The 18,367-nt window shown below is 56.0% G+C and overlaps 1 protein-coding gene across 4 annotated transcripts in view; it reads right to left on the minus strand.

Annotated features, from left to right (window-relative positions):
* Window positions 1-2,095: 2,095 nt before the first annotated feature.
* Window positions 2,096-18,367, minus strand: part of LOC105483075 (alkaline phosphatase, biomineralization associated) — a 69,558-nt gene continuing 53,286 nt past the window's right edge. For all 4 annotated transcript variants that reach the window (XM_071099073.1, XM_011743677.2, XM_071099070.1 and 1 more), the window contains 8 exons: window positions 17,544-17,718; window positions 16,606-16,781; window positions 12,257-12,400; window positions 10,174-10,243; window positions 6,608-6,742; window positions 4,492-4,683; window positions 3,816-3,935; window positions 2,096-3,109 (listed from right to left, as the gene is read on the minus strand). In XM_071099073.1, the coding sequence (XP_070955174.1) occupies window positions 2,844-3,109; window positions 3,816-3,935; window positions 4,492-4,683; window positions 6,608-6,742; window positions 10,174-10,243; window positions 12,257-12,400; window positions 16,606-16,781; window positions 17,544-17,718 (1,278 nt within the window). In that variant the 3' untranslated portion in view covers window positions 2,096-2,843. The remainder of the gene's footprint in view (window positions 3,110-3,815; window positions 3,936-4,491; window positions 4,684-6,607; window positions 6,743-10,173; window positions 10,244-12,256; window positions 12,401-16,605; window positions 16,782-17,543; window positions 17,719-18,367) is intronic.

Here is an 18,367-nt window from a genome sequence, read left to right on the forward strand (position 1 = left end):
CGCCTCCCGGGTTTACGCCATTCTCCTGCCTCAGCCTCCCGAGTAGCTGGGACTACAGGTGCCCGCCACCTCGCCCGGCTAGTTTTTTGTATTTTTAGTAGAGACAGGGTTTCACCATGTTAGCCAGGATGGTCTCAATCTTTTGACCTCGTGATCTGCCTGCCTCGGCCTCCCAAAGTGCTGGGATTACAGGCTTGAGCCACCGTGCCTGGCCTATTTTCTTTTTAACTAGAGATAAGGTCTTGCTCCTTCACCCAGCCTGCAGTGCAGTGGCATGATCACAGCTCACTGCAACCTCTAACTCCTGGGCTCTAGTGATCCTCCCACCTCAGCCTCCCAAGTAGCTAGACTACAGGCGTGTGTCACCTGGCTAATTTTTTTATTTTTTTGTAGAGACAGGGTCTTGCGATGTTGCTCAAGTTGGTCTTGAACTCCTGCCCTCAAGCAATCCTCCAACCTCAGCCTTTTGAAGTGCTGGGATTACAGGTATGCACCATCGTGCCTGGCCTATAGTTTCATCTTTTATCCCAGCATCAGCTTGGCTGTGCTTCCCTTTTTTGTCAGGACTGCTAGGAAGCTCAGAGACAAATCTGCTTAGTTTGCATTTTCAATCCTGAAGAAGTCCACTTCTGACATACGGTTTCTCATCTTCCTGAGTTTATATTTAACTGGTGTATGTCATGAGTTTATATTTAACTGGTGTATGGGCAATCACCTCACTTCCCGAACCCTCAGGGTCCTCACCTGTACATGTGGATGATGGGGGCCTATTTCCTAATGAGGATCAAATGCAATGAATCCACACAGAGCGTCAAGCACAGACCCGGCATGTTGTAAATGATCAGTGTTAATAGTCATGATTGTCATCCTTATTAAAGGAATTTTCATTTCAATGAAGCAAGAGGAGCAAACTTGGACAAGTCGGTATCCCCACAAGGTCAGCTGCAGTCCTGAGTCTAGTACCAAGGTGTGAATATCAGAAATGGAAAGAACACAGTTGCTAAGCTAGGCTGACGCTCTGTGAGGGCAAGGAGCCCTCTGTCTGTTCAGCCTTCTGTCTGTCATGTTCACCACCAAATTCCTTTTTTTTTTTTTTCTGAGACCGAGTTTCACTCTTGTTGCCCAGGCTGGAGTACAATGGCGCGATCTCGGCTCACGCAACCTCCGCCTCCTGGGTTCAAGCAATTCTCCCGCCTAAGCCTCCCAAGTAGCTGGGATTACAGGCATGTGCCACCGCGCCCTCCTAATTTTGTATTTTTAGTAGAGATGGAGTTTCTCCATGTTGCCCAGTCTGGTCTTGAACTCCCGACCTCAGATGATCCACCTGCCTCAGCCTCCCAAAGTGCTGGGATTACAGGTGTGAGCCACCATGCCCGACCAACAATTCTTAAGACCCAATACCATGCCTAGCACGTAGTCAGTATTGTTGAATGAATGAAATGGGACAAGGTATGTAGTGCTGTTTGTGGGTGTCATGCAGCCGGGCTGCCACTGGGCCCCTGAAGTCCTCCTTGCTGTGGGTTTCTGGGCACAAAGACACTCCTCTTTTTTTTTTTTTTTTTTGAGACGGAGTCTCGCTCTGTCGCCCAGGCTGGAGTGCAGTGGCGCTGTCTTGGCTCACTACAACCTCTGCCTCTCGGGTTCAAGCGATTCTCCTGCCTCAGCCTCTGGAGTAGCTGGGACTACAGGCGTGCATGCCACCACGCCCAGCTAGTTTCTGTATTTTTTTGTAGAGACAGGGTTTCACCACATTGGCCAGGATGGTCTTGAACTGCTGACCTCAAATGATCCGCCTGCCTCTGCCTCCCAAAGTGCTGGAATTACAGGTGTGAGCCACCGCGCCAGGCCGGCCTCCTCGTTAATCCTCACAGCAACCCAGAAGTGGGTTGTCTCCCATTTCACAGACAAGAATACTGAGACACAAAGCAATGTGTCCAAAGTGGCATAGGTAGGGAGTGTGAAACCCCCAGGACAGCAGAAGGCCTTTCCACCCTGTCCAACCCACCTGTACCCTGGGCCCTGAGGCCATTTCTTCCCAGAGAAATAAGCTTCTTTCAGTCTTTTTCTCACCGACCACAAAGACTCAGCTCTGTCCTCAGAAATATTTGGAAAGTTTTATTTAAATGTTTTGTGTTCCCTTTTAACCACCACCAAAAAGAGAAAAAAAATTTTTTTTGCCGTTCCAAATGGGAGAATCGCTTCAGAGAGGAGCTGGCATGCGTGTTCAGAGCCCAGGAGTGTGAGCCCTGCCAGGTGGCTCTTCCTGGCCTGGGCCACGCCGGGTAGGATGGCCACCCAGGCACCAGCTTCCTGGGACCCCGGTGGCCTTGGAGTGAGTGAGCGAGGCCTTGTCCTGAGGAGAAAGACCTCATCTCCCCTGAAGAAGGGCTGGGCCTGAGGACAGGGACATGAGCATGGTAGGGCCTGGGGGGTTCTAGAGGGAAGGAGATGAGAGTGGGAGGGTCAGATCCGGAATGTTCCATGGAGGCTTCAGGGCCTCTGGGTCTGGAGAAATTGTTTGCTAGAAAAATAAGAGGCTTTGAGAATTTCTGCAGTCTGTGCTCTCTGCTTGCCCAAGAGAAATCTACCCTGTTGGCCAAAGGGCAGCGGGGAGGGAGCAAAGGCTGGAGGCCAGAAGTGGGTTTGGCCCTCGGGGAAGATTCCAGAGGGGAGCGAGGTGGGCGGCAGACTTTGGTTTCCTGGGTCCCCTTTCTCGCAGTTGCAGAGGCTGAGGAGGCCCCCACCTCCCTGCCCCTTGCGGGGTGGGCTGCCGGGCGGTGGGCAGCACTGGGGAGTGGGAAGTCGGCGTGTCACGGGCTCGTGGTTGCCCGGGCCCTGGGCCCTCAGAACAGGATGCTCAGGGGGAAGAGGGCCAGGGGGAGCAGCAGGGGGCCTGCAGCAAGGCTGCCTGCCGAGCTGGCAGGGGCACAGTGGTCGAGGTTGGCCCCGATGCAGGCTGCGTACGCCATCACGTGGGGGATGTAGTTCTGCTCATGGACGCCGTGCAGCAGGTGTGCCATGGGGCCCTTGGAGAAGACGGCCACATCCTCCCCGCCGTGGGTCTCGTGGCGCAGGGGCACAGCAGACTGCGCCTGGTAGTTGTTGTGAGCTGTGGGCCAGGAGAAACGCCTGCTGAGAGCCTGCCAGGGGCCTGGCGCTGCGCACGCAGCTTTTCCATCCCCCTTCCAGGCTGGCTTGAATGCTCCCATTTCATAGAAGAGGAAAAGGAGGCTCAATGTGGGAAAGTCATTTTGCCTAAGGCCACAGGATTTGAATCTGAGCCTGTTCTGACATAGGAGTCTGCATCCTCAACCCCCAACAGAGAAACCTCATTGGGGCTGCTTGGATCAGCAGGGAGAGTTGAGAGGGAGACTCTTACCATTGCTGCATCTTTAGACCCCCTGGAACCACTGGGAGTATCAAGAACAAATGAAGGATATGGGATGGGATGAACTAACTGCAAAGTCTTGTATACTGGAATATTAAAGAGCCAAGAAAAATGAGTATAAAATATTGACCACCTACTTCTGCCAGGCACTATGCTAAGCTCATCAGACCCATTTGGTCCTTCAGACAACCTTCGAAGGTAGAAGAACCCTTTTAGAGAGGAAACGGCAGCAGAGAAAGGTAAAGTCACATGCCCAAAGTCTCAGAGCTGCTAGACTGTAGAAGGCAATTCAAACTGAGGTTGTTATAACTCAAGTCCCAGTCATTCTGAGACCCCTGATCTTGACCACAAGCTGACACCCTATTCCCAAGCCCCTCCCCGAGGGGTGCCCTGTCCCCTCCCAGCCCTGGGTCCTGGAGGGTCTCACCATAGTCCACCATGGAGACATTCTCTCGTTCACCGCCCACCACCTTGTAGCCAGGCCCATTGCCATACAGGATGGCAGTGAAGGGCTTCTTGTCTGTGTCACTCAGCATGGGGGCCAGACCTGCACAGGGAGGGGTTGTTCAGGGGTCATGTTGGGGTACCAGGAGTACAGTCCCCAGCCCCCAGATTGGGCTTCTTGGTGGCATGGTAACCCCTGGGATCTTCTCTGAAGGGCCCCACAATGCCTCCATGAAGTTACCTTATTACTTCCAACTAACCATTCCCCAGTTCCCATTGTACTCATGTCCCTCCCATTCATCTGTCCATCCATCATCCATCTATCATCCATCCATCATCCATCCATCCATCCATCCATCCATCCATCCATCCTCCAGCCAGCCAGCCATCCTCTCCCCCATTCATCTATCCGCGTTCTCGCCTAGCCATGCTCAATGTGGCCATCCATCCACCCACCTGCCTGTCCACCCGACCACCACTCAACTCACTCCCCCACCTCACCCTGTATTTTCTCACCATCCCAGTCACTCTCCCTCCCCACCCAGTTGTCATCGAGTCCCTACCATGCTCTGGGCTTGCTGGCTCTCCCACCCACTCCTGCTCCCAAGTGGGTAGACAGGAGACCCCAGGAGTGTCCACCCCAAAGAAGGCCCACCTACCAAAGATAGAGTTGCCACGGGGGGTGTATCCACCAAAGGTGAAGACGTGGGAATGGTCCGCGGTGACCACGGTCAGAGTGTCTTCCAAGGAGGTCATGCTGCCTGCCTGCCCGATGGCCCGGTCCATCTCTACCGCCTCGTGCAGGGCCTGCTTGGCTTTGCCTTCATGGTGCCCGTGGTCGATCCTGCCTCCTTGGGACACCAAGGCAAAGGCCTCGGGTAAGAGAGGAGGGGAGGAAGATCTGCTCCCCGGCCCCACGACACTGCTGCTGGGTTAACCTTTGTTAGCTAGGGAAGGACAGGAACCTTCACTGGACACCACTCTGTGCTAGCACCACCGCCTAGGCATTTCACGCAGTCATTCAACCTGATGGAGCCCAGAGAGGGACAGCCCTGGGGCCAAAGGCACACGCATGGGGGCTGCAAAGCCCAGATGTGTAATCAGATCCACCAGGCCGGGAAGCTATGCTCCTCCCACCGCCCCTCCCAGCACTGTCTCTAGCTGCTTGAAGGAGGCACTGAAGCCTTTGGGAGGTAGTGAAGGGGGCATGCTGGAATCCCTACAACAAGCCAGGCATGACACACCCATGTTTCTTTTCCCCTGAACAGCAGTGCTGGGAGAGAGGAATATGATCAGTCCTATTTACAGATGGAGCAACTGAGGCCTAGCGTGGGGAGGCCCACGGTGGGATTTGCCGGGATGTGAATTCAGGTGTGACTCGTCCTAACCCCGTTTTTCATCTCTACCTCAAATCATCCCCTCTAAAAAGAAAGCATGGAGCTCCCAGAGGTGGCGAAAGTCCCCAGTGCCTGGGCAGTGCCTGTGGCAGGTTCCACAAAGCCCTGCTGAAACCTGAACCCCCGCTGCCTCCGCCCCCACCTCCCACCCCCGGGTGAGTGCAGGGGCCTGGCTGGAGGCTTGGCCCAGCAGCCGAGGGCTCTGTGACCTTAAAGGAACACCTCCCTCTCTAACAGGAGGGCGCTGCCTGGTGGACGCTCCCAGCTTGGAGGGTCCTGGGCGCCAGGCCGCCCTCTGTTCCCACCAGCCTGAGCCTCATGGCGGGCTGGCCGGCTGGCAGGGCGGGTCCTCCCTTTGTTGTGGCTCTGGGAGCAGCTGGCCTGGCCGGCCCATTCTGGCCTTGCTCACAAAGGGAACTGCTCCCGGGGGAGCCCGTGCTCGCCACCGCTGGTTTCTGGCTGGCTCCTCGGCGTCAGAGGCCTGTTCGGGGCCAGGCCGAGACCGCTGTGCTTGAGTGGGAACCCCGGGGTTTGGCAAGAAAGCAGCCAAGCTGGGCTGGCAGACACTCGCCTCTGGAAGGCGGAGGGGCTGAGCGTGTGTGTATGCGTGGGGAGCATATGTGCAAACATACTCGTGTGCGCATGTGCGTGTGTGTAGACATACCGATGTCAGCAGGGCAACATGAGGAACTGCGGTGGGCAAGGGCTGTTAGCACTGGAAGGTTTCTGGAATCTTTATCACTTCCTCACACTTCCTATTGTTCCCGCCTTAACTATTGTGTAGCCATAAGACTAGTAATAGAAACACAGGGTTTATTCTTTACTGGGTCCCGTTCCAAGTACTTTATGTCTCTGAACACAGTGGAGGTGAATCACTCTCCAGGATTTGGCTTCACTTAACAGAAGCGCACAGGTAGAGGTCACACCGCCAGCAGATGGCAGCGCCAGGCCAAGAATTCAGGTCTGTCCGTAAGGCCCCTGGACGGCGCTCGAGGAGCCTGGGAATGTCGGCGCACAGCGTGGGAAAGCCGGAGCCTGCGGATTTGCCTTTCCGGGCAGTGAGGTTGAGGGGCTGCTTGCCCCTCCAGGGCCAGGTCTCCAAGAAAGACTACCAAAGGGGAGAAATCTGCCTCCTCTCCCAGGAAGCCTTCCTGGACTGGTGGACCTGACTTGCATCTCTATGCCCTAAGGAGAGCAGCTTGCTGGGCTGGGAGCGTCCACAGAGCCACCCATCTCCTTCCGCAACCCATTTTCCTAAAGGGACCTCTCCCTTCACCCCCAAACCCAGTCAGTTCCCTTTAAGAACTGGACTTCTCCATCCCCTGACACCAGGGCCATGTTTCCAGCAGCCCCCTCTCAGCAGACCCGGGGTTCCTACCTTCCACCAGCAAGAAGAAGCCTTTGGGGTTCTTCCGCAGGATCTGGATGGCCACCACCACCATCTCGGAGAGTGACGGGTCCGTCACGTTGTTCCTGTTCAGCTCGTACTCCATGTCCCCCGGCTCAAAGAGACCTGAGGAGGACACCAGGAGGATGCGGATGCTGAGAGGCTGTGACCCTGCTAGGAGGACCCCAAGGAACTTGGGGTGGCTTAGGGGACGCAAGCTCCCCACAGCCAACTTGGGGGTAGAGTATGGTGGCTGGGAGGATCCTTATCTGGGTGATTTTTGTGGGCCCAGAATTGGGCCCCCAATTCCTTTTTTTTTTTTTTTTTTGGGGGAGACAGAGTCTCACTCTGTTGTCCAGGCTGGAGTGCAGTGGTGTGATCCCGGCTCAGGCTCACTGCAACTTCTGCCTCCTGGGTTTCAGTGATTCCCCTGCCTCAGCCTCCCGAGTAGCTGGGATTACAGACATGCATCACCACACCGGCTAATTTTTTTTTGTATTTTAAGTAGAGACAGGGTTTTACCATGTTGGCCAGGCTGGTCTCAAACCTGACCTCAGGTCATCCACCCTCCTCGGCCTCCCAAAGTGTTGGGATTACAGGAGTGAGCCTCCGTGCCCAGCCCCAATTCCTTTCATCTTCACTCCCACCACTATGGCGTGGCAGGATCGCCATGCGCATGTTACAGAGGAGGAGCACTGAGGCCCAGAGGTGTTCCATAACTTGCTATTGTCAGCTGCAAAGTGGCAGGTCTGGGGTTCAAATCCATCAGTCAGTCTGCCTCCAGCCTGCAGGGCTCAGCACACAGGACTGTGGCCCCAAGGCAGTGGGCCACAGCCTGGACTCGATGGGGCTGCTAGGGTGTGTGTGCATTTACATGTTGGGTTTGAAGGGCATGGTGGCCTGTGCAGCAGAAGATTTGGAATCATTGTCCCCCCTGCTCACTGGGCTCCGTTTTCTCACTTGTGACATAAGGAGAATGATCCGTTTCTTGCCCATGGCACAAAATTCCATGTGTCCTATGCTGGTGCTTCTGATTCTGGTGTCCTTCCAGAACATCCTGTCCTCTGTGAACGGGTACACAGCCAAACAATAGCTCCAGTGCATACAGCGTTTACTTTGTGCCACATGCTGTGAGCGCTTTGGAGCAGGCAAAAGCTAGCCTCCAAGATGGTGCCCAATAACCCCTGCCCCCTGGAATTCACGCGCTTGTGTGGTCTCCTCCCACACTAGCCTTTGTATGCAACTGAAACGACATTTCAGTGAAATGAAATGACATTTGTGTGATCTCCAAGGTTGGGGCATAAAATGCTGTAGCTTCTGTGTATACACTCTTGGATCTCTGTGGGAAGCCAGCCACCACGTGACGAGGACACTCAAGCTGCTCTACAGAGAGCAATGTGCCAAGGAACTGAGGCCTCCTGCTAACAGCCAAGACCAACTCGCCAGCCATGGGAGTGAACCGTCCGAGAAGGGCCAGCCCCAGTCAAGCCTTCAGATGACTACAACCTCATGGGAGACCCAGCTAAGCTGTCCCCAGATTCCTGACCCAAAGAAATTGAGTGAGGCAATAAATGTCTACTCTTGTTTTAAACTGTTAAGTTTTGTTTTGTGACAGGATCTCACTCTGTTGCCCAAACTGAAGTGCAGTAGCATGATCATAGCTCACTGCAGGCTCGAACTCTTGGGCTCAAGCAAGCCTCCCACCTCAGCTTCCTGAACCACCACACCTGGTTTCTTTTCTCTTTCTTTCTTTCTCTCTCTCTCTTTCCCTCTCTCTCTCTCTTTCTTTCTTTCTCTTTCTTTCCTTTCTCTCTTTTTCTTTCTTTCCTTCCCTCCCTCCCTCCCTCCCTCCCTCCCTCCCTCCCTCCCTCCCTCCCTCCCTCCCTCCTTCCTTCCTTCCTTCCTCTTTCTTTCTTTCCTCTCTTTCTCTTTCTTTCTTTTAGATGGGGTCTTGCTCTGTCACCCAGGCTGGGGTGCAGCAGTGCAGTGGCATAATCACAACTCACTGCAGCCTCAACCTCCTGGGCTCAGGTGGATCCTCCTACCTCAGCCTCCTGAGTAGCTGGGACTAAAGGTGTGCGCCACCACACCTGGCCAGTTTAAAAAAAAATTTTTGTAGAGTTGAGGTCTCGCTATGTTGCCCAGGCTGGTCTCAAACTCCTGGGCTCAAGTGATCAACCTTCCTTGGCCTCCCAAAGTGCTAGGATTACAGGTGTGAGCCATTGCACCTGGCCTAAGTTTTTGTTTGTTTTTTGTTTTGAGACAGAGTCTCGCTCTGTCACCCAGGCTGGAGCGCAGTGGTGCGATCTCGGCTCACTGCAAGCTCCGCGTCCCAGGTTCACACCATTCTCTTGCCTCAGCCTCCTGAGTAGCTGGGACTACAGGCACCTGCCACCACGCCGGGCTAATTTTTTGTAATTTTAGGAGAGATGGGGTTTCACCGTGTTAGCTAGGATGGTCTCGATCTCCTGACCTCGTGGATCTGCCCACCTCGGCCTCCCAAAGTGCTGGGATTACAGGCGTGAGCCACCGCGCCCGGCCTGCACCTGGCCTAAGTTTTGAGATAATTTGTTACACAGCAACAGATAACTTATACAACACAAGTTCATGTCATGCTCATGACAACCCAGGGGTTGTCTCCAGCCCCGTCACTATCTCCATTTTATGGGAGAGTCACTATCCCTACTTTATAGAAGAGGAAACTGAGGCAGAGAGAGGAGAAATCACTTGCCCAAGGTCACACAGCTTAGAGGTGGTAGAGCTGGATTTGAACCCAGCACTCCGGCTCTAAGATCCATGAGCAAGACCAGCATGATGCACGGGTGCATGCACAGCCTGTGTGGTACTGGGTATGTGCCGTGTGAGCCAGGCAAGCAAGAGGCTGTGTGTATGTGTCTGGAGGACCCACCAGGTGCACAGCTCTGAGCCCATAACCTCTAATGACACCCAGGACGTGGAGCTGTGTTCCTTGGGAAATGTCTGCAGGAGATTTTGCAACCACTTGCTTGGCACTACAGGCAGCTGGAAAAGAAGACCCAGATAGCTGCGTGGTGGTGCTCAGGGCCTCATCCCACCAGACCTGAAGCTGCCCCTGTGCCCTCACCACCTGCTCCCCACTGTCTGGGGAGGAGGGCAATCATCAGGATGGGCAGAGATAACTTGGCTGGCTTCTGCCCTGTCCATGCACACAGTAGAGCTGACTCCAGGTCCCAGGCTCCGTAGCCCAGGAGCCGTTAAGTCCCAGTTCCCAGCCAGGGATCCAACCTGCCTGGGCCATACCCCTGTCGGCTGTGCCACATGCCGTGTGCCACTCCCCTCTTTGAGCTTCAGTTTCTTCTTGTGCCCAATGGGGCTAATCCCCCTGCACAGCCAGCAGATTTCAGGCCTAATTCCAGGAATCAGAACCCCCTTCCTTGCTTCTCCCAGGTCCTGGAGCCCAAGGGTGGAGGCCCCTAAGTGAGTGTCAGGCTGGGGCCTTGTCCCCAGGTGCTGGCCACACACAGCCTTGGCCACCAGGCTCCAAGCCATGCATCCTCCACTCCACTCCCTCCACTTACCCAATAGGTAGTCCACATTGTGGGGGTCAAGGGTCAGGAGTTCCGTGCGGTTCCAGATGAAGTGGGAGTGCTAGGAGGAAGGGCTGTGTCAGCACATGCCGGGAGCTAGGGAGAGTCGGAAGGACTGACCCCAGCAGCTATCGGAGTCTGAGGCCTTTACTTATTTCCTTCCTTCACTTAAAAATCCCTCCCTGAGGACCCACCATCCCTGACCTCAAGAAATGATGAATCAATAGCACATTATAATGTATAATGCAAGGGGATGAGAATTCTGATAGAGCCCAGGGAGGCCGTGAGCCCAGACACAGGACCAGGGAGGACTTCCTGGTGGAGGTGATGCTCTAATGGGGCCCTGGAGGACAAGTGGGAATTTAACAGCCTGGGGTCAGGAAGGCTATCCCAGGAGGGAGGGATCACGGGGCAAAGAAGAGCCAGGCACAGGTCTCTAGAGGCCTTGAGGGCTGACAGGCCTGGGCTGTGTTTTCCAGAGGCCGTGGAGTGCCAGGGAGGAAGCAAAGCCCTAGTTCTGCTTTGGGGGCCCCATCTAGGACGGGAGATAAAGGTGGGGCTGTTTCCCCAGGAATAAAGTCCATGGAAAGAAGCCAGCCAGGCCAGGCCTGGAGAGGGCACCATGTTGGCCTGGACCAAGGGTCCCAGCACTGCCAAGGATCTGCTGTGTGCCCTTAGGAGACCCCCTGCCTTCTCTTGGCAATGACCATGGGATCAGTGGCTTTTCAAGCCTCAGGGGCTGTTGTGGGGAGCAGGGCGGAGAGGCTCAGAAAGTGGGGCTTTGCCACCCCCAGCCCCTGCTTCCTGGAGGTGACTCTCCTGTGCTCTGTCTCCAAGGTTGTTCCCGTTACTCCCTCTTTACAGATAAGGGCAGTGAGGCACACAGACCATGTAGCCACCGAATGGTAAAGGTGAAACTGACTCTGAAACCCACTCTTAAGGCACGATTTTCTAGGGATGTGGGGCCTACATGGGACCTGACTGATACCCAATGTGGCCAGGCTTGGGGCCATGGTGTAGACGCTCTCTCCCCATCTTAGAGGCTTAGACCGAGCTCCAGGGTAAGCTGGGCAAGGAGGTCGAAACTCTGGCCCCATGTGCCACGTAGAGAAACTGAGGCTGGTGTCTCTCTGGCTTGAGCTGGGAGGGGGCTCTGGCCCAGCCTGAGCTGACTCAGAAGGGATGGAAAGGGTTCAAAGCCACTCAGTCCCACACCCCCACTGACCCCACAGGGCCCTTCCCTAGTCCCTACCCCCACCTTGTTCTTGGCTCAGCCTCATTCCACGAAGCCTCCCCAGGGGCCAGTCCTGGAACTCGCAGAAACCCAACCCCAGAGTGACATCAAAGTGGCTGCCAGGCTACTCCCCACTGTCTTCAGCCCTGACCACAGTCATTTCCAGACCCCAGCTGCCCCAGGCCCGCAGGCCAGCAGCTCAGATTTAAAGGGCCAGAGGCCGCTCCAAGGAGCCGGAGCTTGGGGTCCTTCTGGAGGTGCCTCCAGCCTCCCTTCCCCGATCCATTCCGTCCCCCAGCCAAGGGGGACTCACTGTGGAGGGCTTCCCTGCTCCCTCTGTGGCTTGCACACTGGGGCCAACCATGTCCTCCCCTGATCCATACAGTGCTGCCTCTTCCCTCCGCCCTCCTACTTGCCCAGGGCTTCTTGGCCCCTCCTTGTGGTCTGTCCCCCCAGGGTGCCTACAGAGCCAGGCATCCCCCATGCAGGCACACAGCGTTCCATGTTTCCTTGGCCATCTGGCTCAGCCTCTGTCTCACGCATGCCCCACCAGGGGCCTACATACAACAGGTGCTCAGGGTGACTGAATGTCCACGCAGGTTATTCCCTGGCCCAGCCTCCTCCTCACCGTCCACCTCTCTCTCATGTCCCCTCCAAGGGAAGGAAATGATCAGTCACCAACTATCTACCGCTTGTATACCTCTTAGTCCATTTGAGCCCCTGGAGGGAAGAATTCTGATGCCCTTTCTATAGAGGACAACAGAGCTTCAGAGTGGGGGTTACACAGCCTCTCACCATCAAAGGCCACCTCGGCAGCCACATGGCCCCAACACAGGCTACCTTGTGTCTCGGTTTGAAGCTCTTCCAGATGTTAACGAGGTCCAGGCCGTCCAGCCTCGTGCCCCTGGCTTTCTCGTCAATCTCATACTCCACATCAGTTTTATTCTTGGGGTACATGTATTTCCGGCCACCCCCCATGATCACCTAAAAGAGACAGGAGCCATCACTTCTGCAGGGTTCCAAGATGCCCAGAAGCCCCAGTGACCTCGGCTTGGAACCTGGACTCCTGGAGTCCCTGGGGATAGTGTGGACACTTTCCCAGCCTGGTGAGCCAGGCCTCAGTCCTCTCTGGGCCTTACTTGTCCACTGTGGGGAGATGAAACCATGAGTCTCTCGGGACTGTGGTTTGGCGCTTCTAGGGATATTGGAGGAGCTGATAACTTACCTTACTTGGCTTCCTGCAATCCACATAACTCCCACTTGAATAAGAATCAGACCATCAGATTTGGTATGAAGTTGAGTCAGAATGTATCTTAAATGTGTGTCAGGCACTAAACACTTAAGATACATTCTGACTCAACTTCATACCGAGGCTGCAACAAACCCTGGTCACCTGTTTTCCAACTTCAAAAATGGGCACAGAAATGGGTTTTTCCCCCTGAAGGCCACACAGCCAGGAAGTGGCAGATTCAGGATTCAAACCCAGGACTTTTCCAGCTATGGCACTAGGGCCCTGCTGTATTCATGTAGCAGAGGGCAGGGACTCCCGGAGCCTCCTCTCCCACGGTGAGAGGCTGAATGCGTGCAGGGAGAGGCTCCAGCCAGGGAGGTCTTTGGGGCAGCCCACAGCTGGGAGCCAGCCCACCGCAGCCTGGGCAAACAGCGGGGCCGGGCCTCATGGCTGTGTAGTCACCACCAGGCTAATTTTACCCACCAGCTGGTGTGTGCGGGCAGACGAACGCGGGACTGTTTGTTTTCCTTGGGAGTCCATGTTTGAAGTCCTGACTATTTTTAAAATAGGGCCAAGAGCATAACAGCAGCCGCCTGCGGTGACCACCACACTAGTGTTCTCTTGTCACCGCGGGCGCCAGCCCGGGCCACTGCCCCTGGCTGACACCTTGGGAGTGCAGAGCCTGGCTGACACTGGGCCCAGATCCACCATTCCAGGCCTGCACCTCATAGGTCCCCTGCTCTATCCTCCACTCTGTCTCCCACCTTAGAACCTAGGTTTTGCAGAATGCATAGAGGGCCAGGAGTACAGAATGGCAGGAGAGGTGGGAAAGGTGCCCCAGGACCAGCCTGGATCCAGGCCATGGTCATGGCCATGAGCTTTGAAGTCAGATTTAGGTTTGAACCCTGACTCTATCACCTACTGATCAAGGGCCTGCCACCTAAACTCTCTGAGCCCAGTTTTCCTATCCATAAAATGCGACTGGCTGGGCATGGTGGCTCATGCCTGTAATCTCAGCACTTTGGGAGGCTGAGGCAGGAGGATCACTTGAAGGCAGGAGTTTGAGACCAGTCTGGACAACATGGCAAGACCCTGTCTATACAAATAAAATTTGTTTCAAAAATTAGCCGGGCATGGTGGTACAGACTGGTGCTCCCAGCTATTCAAGGGACTGAGCCAGGAGGAGCACTTGAGCCCAGAAGGCTGAGACTGAAGTGAGCCGTGATCACGCCACTGCACTCCAGTCTGGGCAACAGAGCGAGACCCTGTCTCAAAAATAAAATAAAACAGGCCGGGCGCGATGGTTCACGCCTGTAATCCCAGCACTTTGGCAGGCCAAAACGGGTGGATCACCTGAGGTCCAGAGTTTGAGACCAGCCTGGCCAACATGGCGAAACCCCGTCTCTACTAAAAATACAAAAAAAACTGGCCGGGTGTGGTGATGTGCGCCTATAATCCCAGCTACTCACGAGGCTGAGGCAGGAGAATCACTTGAACCCGGCAGGCGGAGGTTGCAGTGAGCCAAGATCGCACCACTGCACTCCAGCCTTAGAAACAGAGTGAGACTCCATCTCAAAAGAAAAATAATGATAAATAAAATACCACTAACATCTATCCACAGAACCATCATAGGAGGAAAGGCAGTCACCCAGGGAAGTCCCCAGGACCCAGTGGGTGGCTGCCACCGGAAGGCATTTCTACTGCCAGTGGGGAGACAGGTGGTTCAGAGAGGCAGAGTCCTTGCTCTCCGCTGCAGCCAGGAGCTCAGGGAGCAGGGCGGGCTGGGAGGGGAAGGAGAAGGGGACCCCAGGTCACGGGTCCCTTGCCCCACCCCCCCCAGCTGTTCCCACAGAACCTGACCTCTTGGCGTCTTCAGAGTGGAAACGAAGCCCCCAATCTTCCTGCAGGGAGCCTCATCGTTTCCAGCCCGGCAGCGACTTCACACGGGCTCATTAAACTTCCAAATAACAGACTTGCTGTTTGGCTTTGGGGTTTGGGTTTGTGTCTTTCTTTCTTTCTTTCTTTCTTTCTTTTTAAGCAACAGTATTTATTTTCAGGGTGGACACCAGGATTTTTGTTTCATGTACAGTCTGGGGACTGGGAGGCTTTTGGGGGGGTGTTGGTGATGGAGACGCAGGTGGGGCTGGGAGAGAAAGGAAGAGGAGGAAAGAAAGGGGTCCTCACACAGGTCCTCCCTCCCCATTCACTCCCTGGCTTGTGCCCCCTGACGTGGCCCCTGTGACCCCCCTCCTCATCTCCTACCCCCTCACCTGAAACATCTTCCCTCCCCTCCAATTTCCTTCAAGTTCCTGTCCCCTGCTCAGGCTGTCCCTGACAAACCCCTCTGAGGAGCAGTCCCCATGTAATTATACCCTGTGCCTGTACAACAAATGTTCTCACATCCATGACCTCATCACGGCCTCCCACGGCCCTGGGAGCAGGCAAGTGTGGCTCTCAGTTCCTGCTGCACAGGTGGGGAAACCGAGGCACATGGAGGGGAAGGGACTCACCCCAGGCCATGTGTCGGGTGAAGGCAAGCCAGGATGAGTGGCTTGGCCTCAGATGTCTGCTCACTGAAAGGGGCCAACAGCACTGTGTGTCCTGAAAAGGGATACTTCATCCACCATGCTGGGAAAAGGGCAGACATGGGTCTCTACTGTAGAGGGGCCAAGTGGCCCCCAGAAATTTGTGGGGGCAGTGTATGGAGGGCTGAAGGCAGGTGAGTTTGTCTGGTGGTGGAGAGAAAGAGGTGAGGCATAGCTGGGTGGGGGGGCTTTCTCTGCCCCTCACCGAATCCCCATTCCAGGCTCAAGGGGCAGAAGTCCCCAGATTGCCTCAGCAGTCCCCCACAGTAGGCAATAAAAGCCTGAAAAGGAACGAGCCGGGCGTTCTCACTGAAGAACAGAGAGTAGGCCGGGAGCGGTGGCTCACGCCTGTAATCCCAGCACTTCGGGAGGCCAAGACGGGCGGATCACAAGGTCAAGAGATCGAGACCATCCTACCTAACACGGTGAAACCCCATCTCTACTGAAAATACAAAAAATTAGCCGGGCGTGGTGGTGCGCGCCTGTAGTCCCAGCTACTCAAGAGGCTGAGGCAGGAGAATGGCGTGAACCCAGGAGGCGGAGCTTGCAGTGAGCCGAGATCGCGCCGCTGCACTCCAGCCTGGGCGACAGAGGGAGACTCTGTCTCAACAAAAAAAAAAGAAAAGAACAGAGAGCAAGCGTCACATGGATGACTTCTGCCTCATGAGTCAGCTCAGTTTGTTGAAGTGTGTTTCAGGGCAAGGCCGTGTGGCTCCTGCATAAGTGCCACCACCTTCTGGGCACTCGCTAGGCCTCAGGTCTTGTGCTGAGCTCCACAGGGATTATCTTAATCAGTTTTTGGCATAAGCTTATGAGGCAGGCACAGTTTACAAAGGAGTTGTGAAAGGGAAGCCTCAGAGAGGTTAAGTAACTGACCCAAGGTCACAGAGCTAGCAAAACGCAGGGTGAGGTCTGGAACTCGAATTTTAAACAAGAGAGCTGGCACTAACCAACCACTGTACACACCAGCTCTTCGCTGGGCATGCTGGTGGTTGAGTGTACAGAAATGTGCCCATCTGTGCCCATGTGAATGCGCAGGGCAGGCAGACGCCACTTGGCCACCACCACCTCCCTGTGTAGTGGGGGGCAGAGGTGGGCACAGCACCAGGTTCCAATTTATGGAATCATCCCTGGGTGCCTGGTTCTTGGGGTGTGGTGGCGGTCACATGAGGGTTCACCCCGCAGCCCCACCGCAGAGAAATCCCACAGTGCCTGCCTGCCCAACCGCAAATCCCCTAATGGGCTGGGAGCCTCCCAGGTGTGTGGGGAGCCAGGCCAGGCTGCTTTCTCTGGGCCAGCCTGGGCCTGAGGCCTCCTGCCCACCAGAGGCCCCGCCTTGCCCCGTCCTTGCCCGGCTGCCCCCGAGCACTCACGTCAATGTCCCTGATGTTATGCACGAGCTGGTAGGCGATGTCCTTGCAGCCCTGGCTCAAGGCCTCAGGGGGCATCTCGTTGTCTGAGTACCAGTCCCGGTCAGCTGAGTGGGCATAGGCGGCGCTGGGGGTGGCATGGTTCACTCTCGTGGTGGTTACAATGCCCACAGATTTCCCTGGGGTGCAGGAGGGGCACGTTCGGCTTTATCCACAGATCAGGGTGTCCCAGCTGCCTCCTCCCTCCCCCTCCCCCTCCCCCTCCCCCGCTAAAGACAGGCCCCCCTTCAGTTCGGAGGATTGCCTGGTCTCAGTCTCCCCACCCACAGCAGTAGGTGTCTGGCAGTGGCTGCTAAGTAGCTGAGCAGCTGGAACACTGCCTCTGGGACCCTCTCCCCTCATCCCGAAGGCCCTTGAGATGTGAGCACCCGGGCTGGAGTCCTCCCCTTCATCAAGGCGCCCACAGGACCCCTGAGGGATCTCAAGTGGACTGTGGCTCTGTCACCTGCGTGTTGGCCTTGTCACCTGTGTTTTGGCCTTGGCCCCTGACTAAAGCTCCTGGGGGCACGGGCTGGGCCTCCCAATTCTGAGGAGGGAAGGGGCGTGGCTATGGACTGCACCCCACAGGCTAGCCCTGAGCTGACTTCTCCCTCCTCACACCAAACCTATGAGGGTTTTATGTTCCCACCCGTTTTACAGTCAAATGAAGAATCAACTCAGGGAAATGAACTGGGAGCAGAACCCAGCACTGAGTGAAGCCTGAAGCCCCCAGCCTCCCCCGTCATGGAAGGAACCCCATGGATATTACAGACTCCCAGACATCATAGCTGGGAGCCCCGCAGAGAAGCCTTCTCTAGCCCCTTCCCGTGACAGAGTCGGAACGACTGAGGCCTGGACAGGCCATGAAGCTCACCCTGCTCCCCGCTGCTCCCCGCACTCACCAGCGTCCTTGGCCCAGCGCAGGATGGAGGTGACCTCGTTCCCCTGGGTGGTGTTGCACCGGGAACGCTCGGTGGCTGCGCTTACCCCCACGGTGCCCTCGTTGGCCTTCACCCCACACAGGTAGGCGGTGGCGGTGCCGGCACTGTCAGGGACCTGGGCATTGGTGTTGTACGTCTGCAGGTGGGAGAGGAGGGTCAGGAGATGGCCAGGACTTCGCCCCTACAGCCACCCACCCCGCCTCCACTCACACCATGGGGACTGGGGCGTGAAGAACCAGAGAGGACCCCATAGCCTTGATCAGGCCCACTGAAGCCCCCAAGAGCCACAGGACTACCTATCTGCCTGCTTCCTGCCGTCATTCCCTGCACCCTGGCAGCACTGGGGCGGGACCCCAGCTCTCCAAAGTACGGAGAAGTGTCCGGCGGAGGAGTGGGGCTCAGGTGGGGTCAGCAGTGGCCTCTCTCTGGGCCTGGGGCTGCAGGAGCCAGTGAGGGGTTGGGGAGCAGGGGAGTCCTGGAGAAGTGAGAGGGAGGGGCCTTCTTGAAGGAGTAGGGGTCCTAGGGATAGGATAGTGAAAGTGAGGGGAGGAGGACTGGGGAAGGGAAGGGTGGGGCCAAGACCAGCTCTGATTTCTCTGCCACCTGCCCTATGGCCACCCTCACAGGGTTGCCCTACATCCAGATGTTTAGCAGAGACCCCGAAACTATTTGCCTGTCTCCCTTCCCCACCAGCCTGAGAGCGCCCTGAAGGCACAGAAGGCACCACAGTCCCCGCTACTCCCCCAGAAGTGAGCCTGGGGCCTGACCCAGGGTGTGGAGGTTAT

This window comes from Macaca nemestrina, chromosome 1, assembly GCF_043159975.1.
Source record: "Macaca nemestrina isolate mMacNem1 chromosome 1, mMacNem.hap1, whole genome shotgun sequence".
In the NCBI taxonomy this organism is placed as follows: Eukaryota; Metazoa; Chordata; class Mammalia; order Primates; family Cercopithecidae; genus Macaca; species Macaca nemestrina.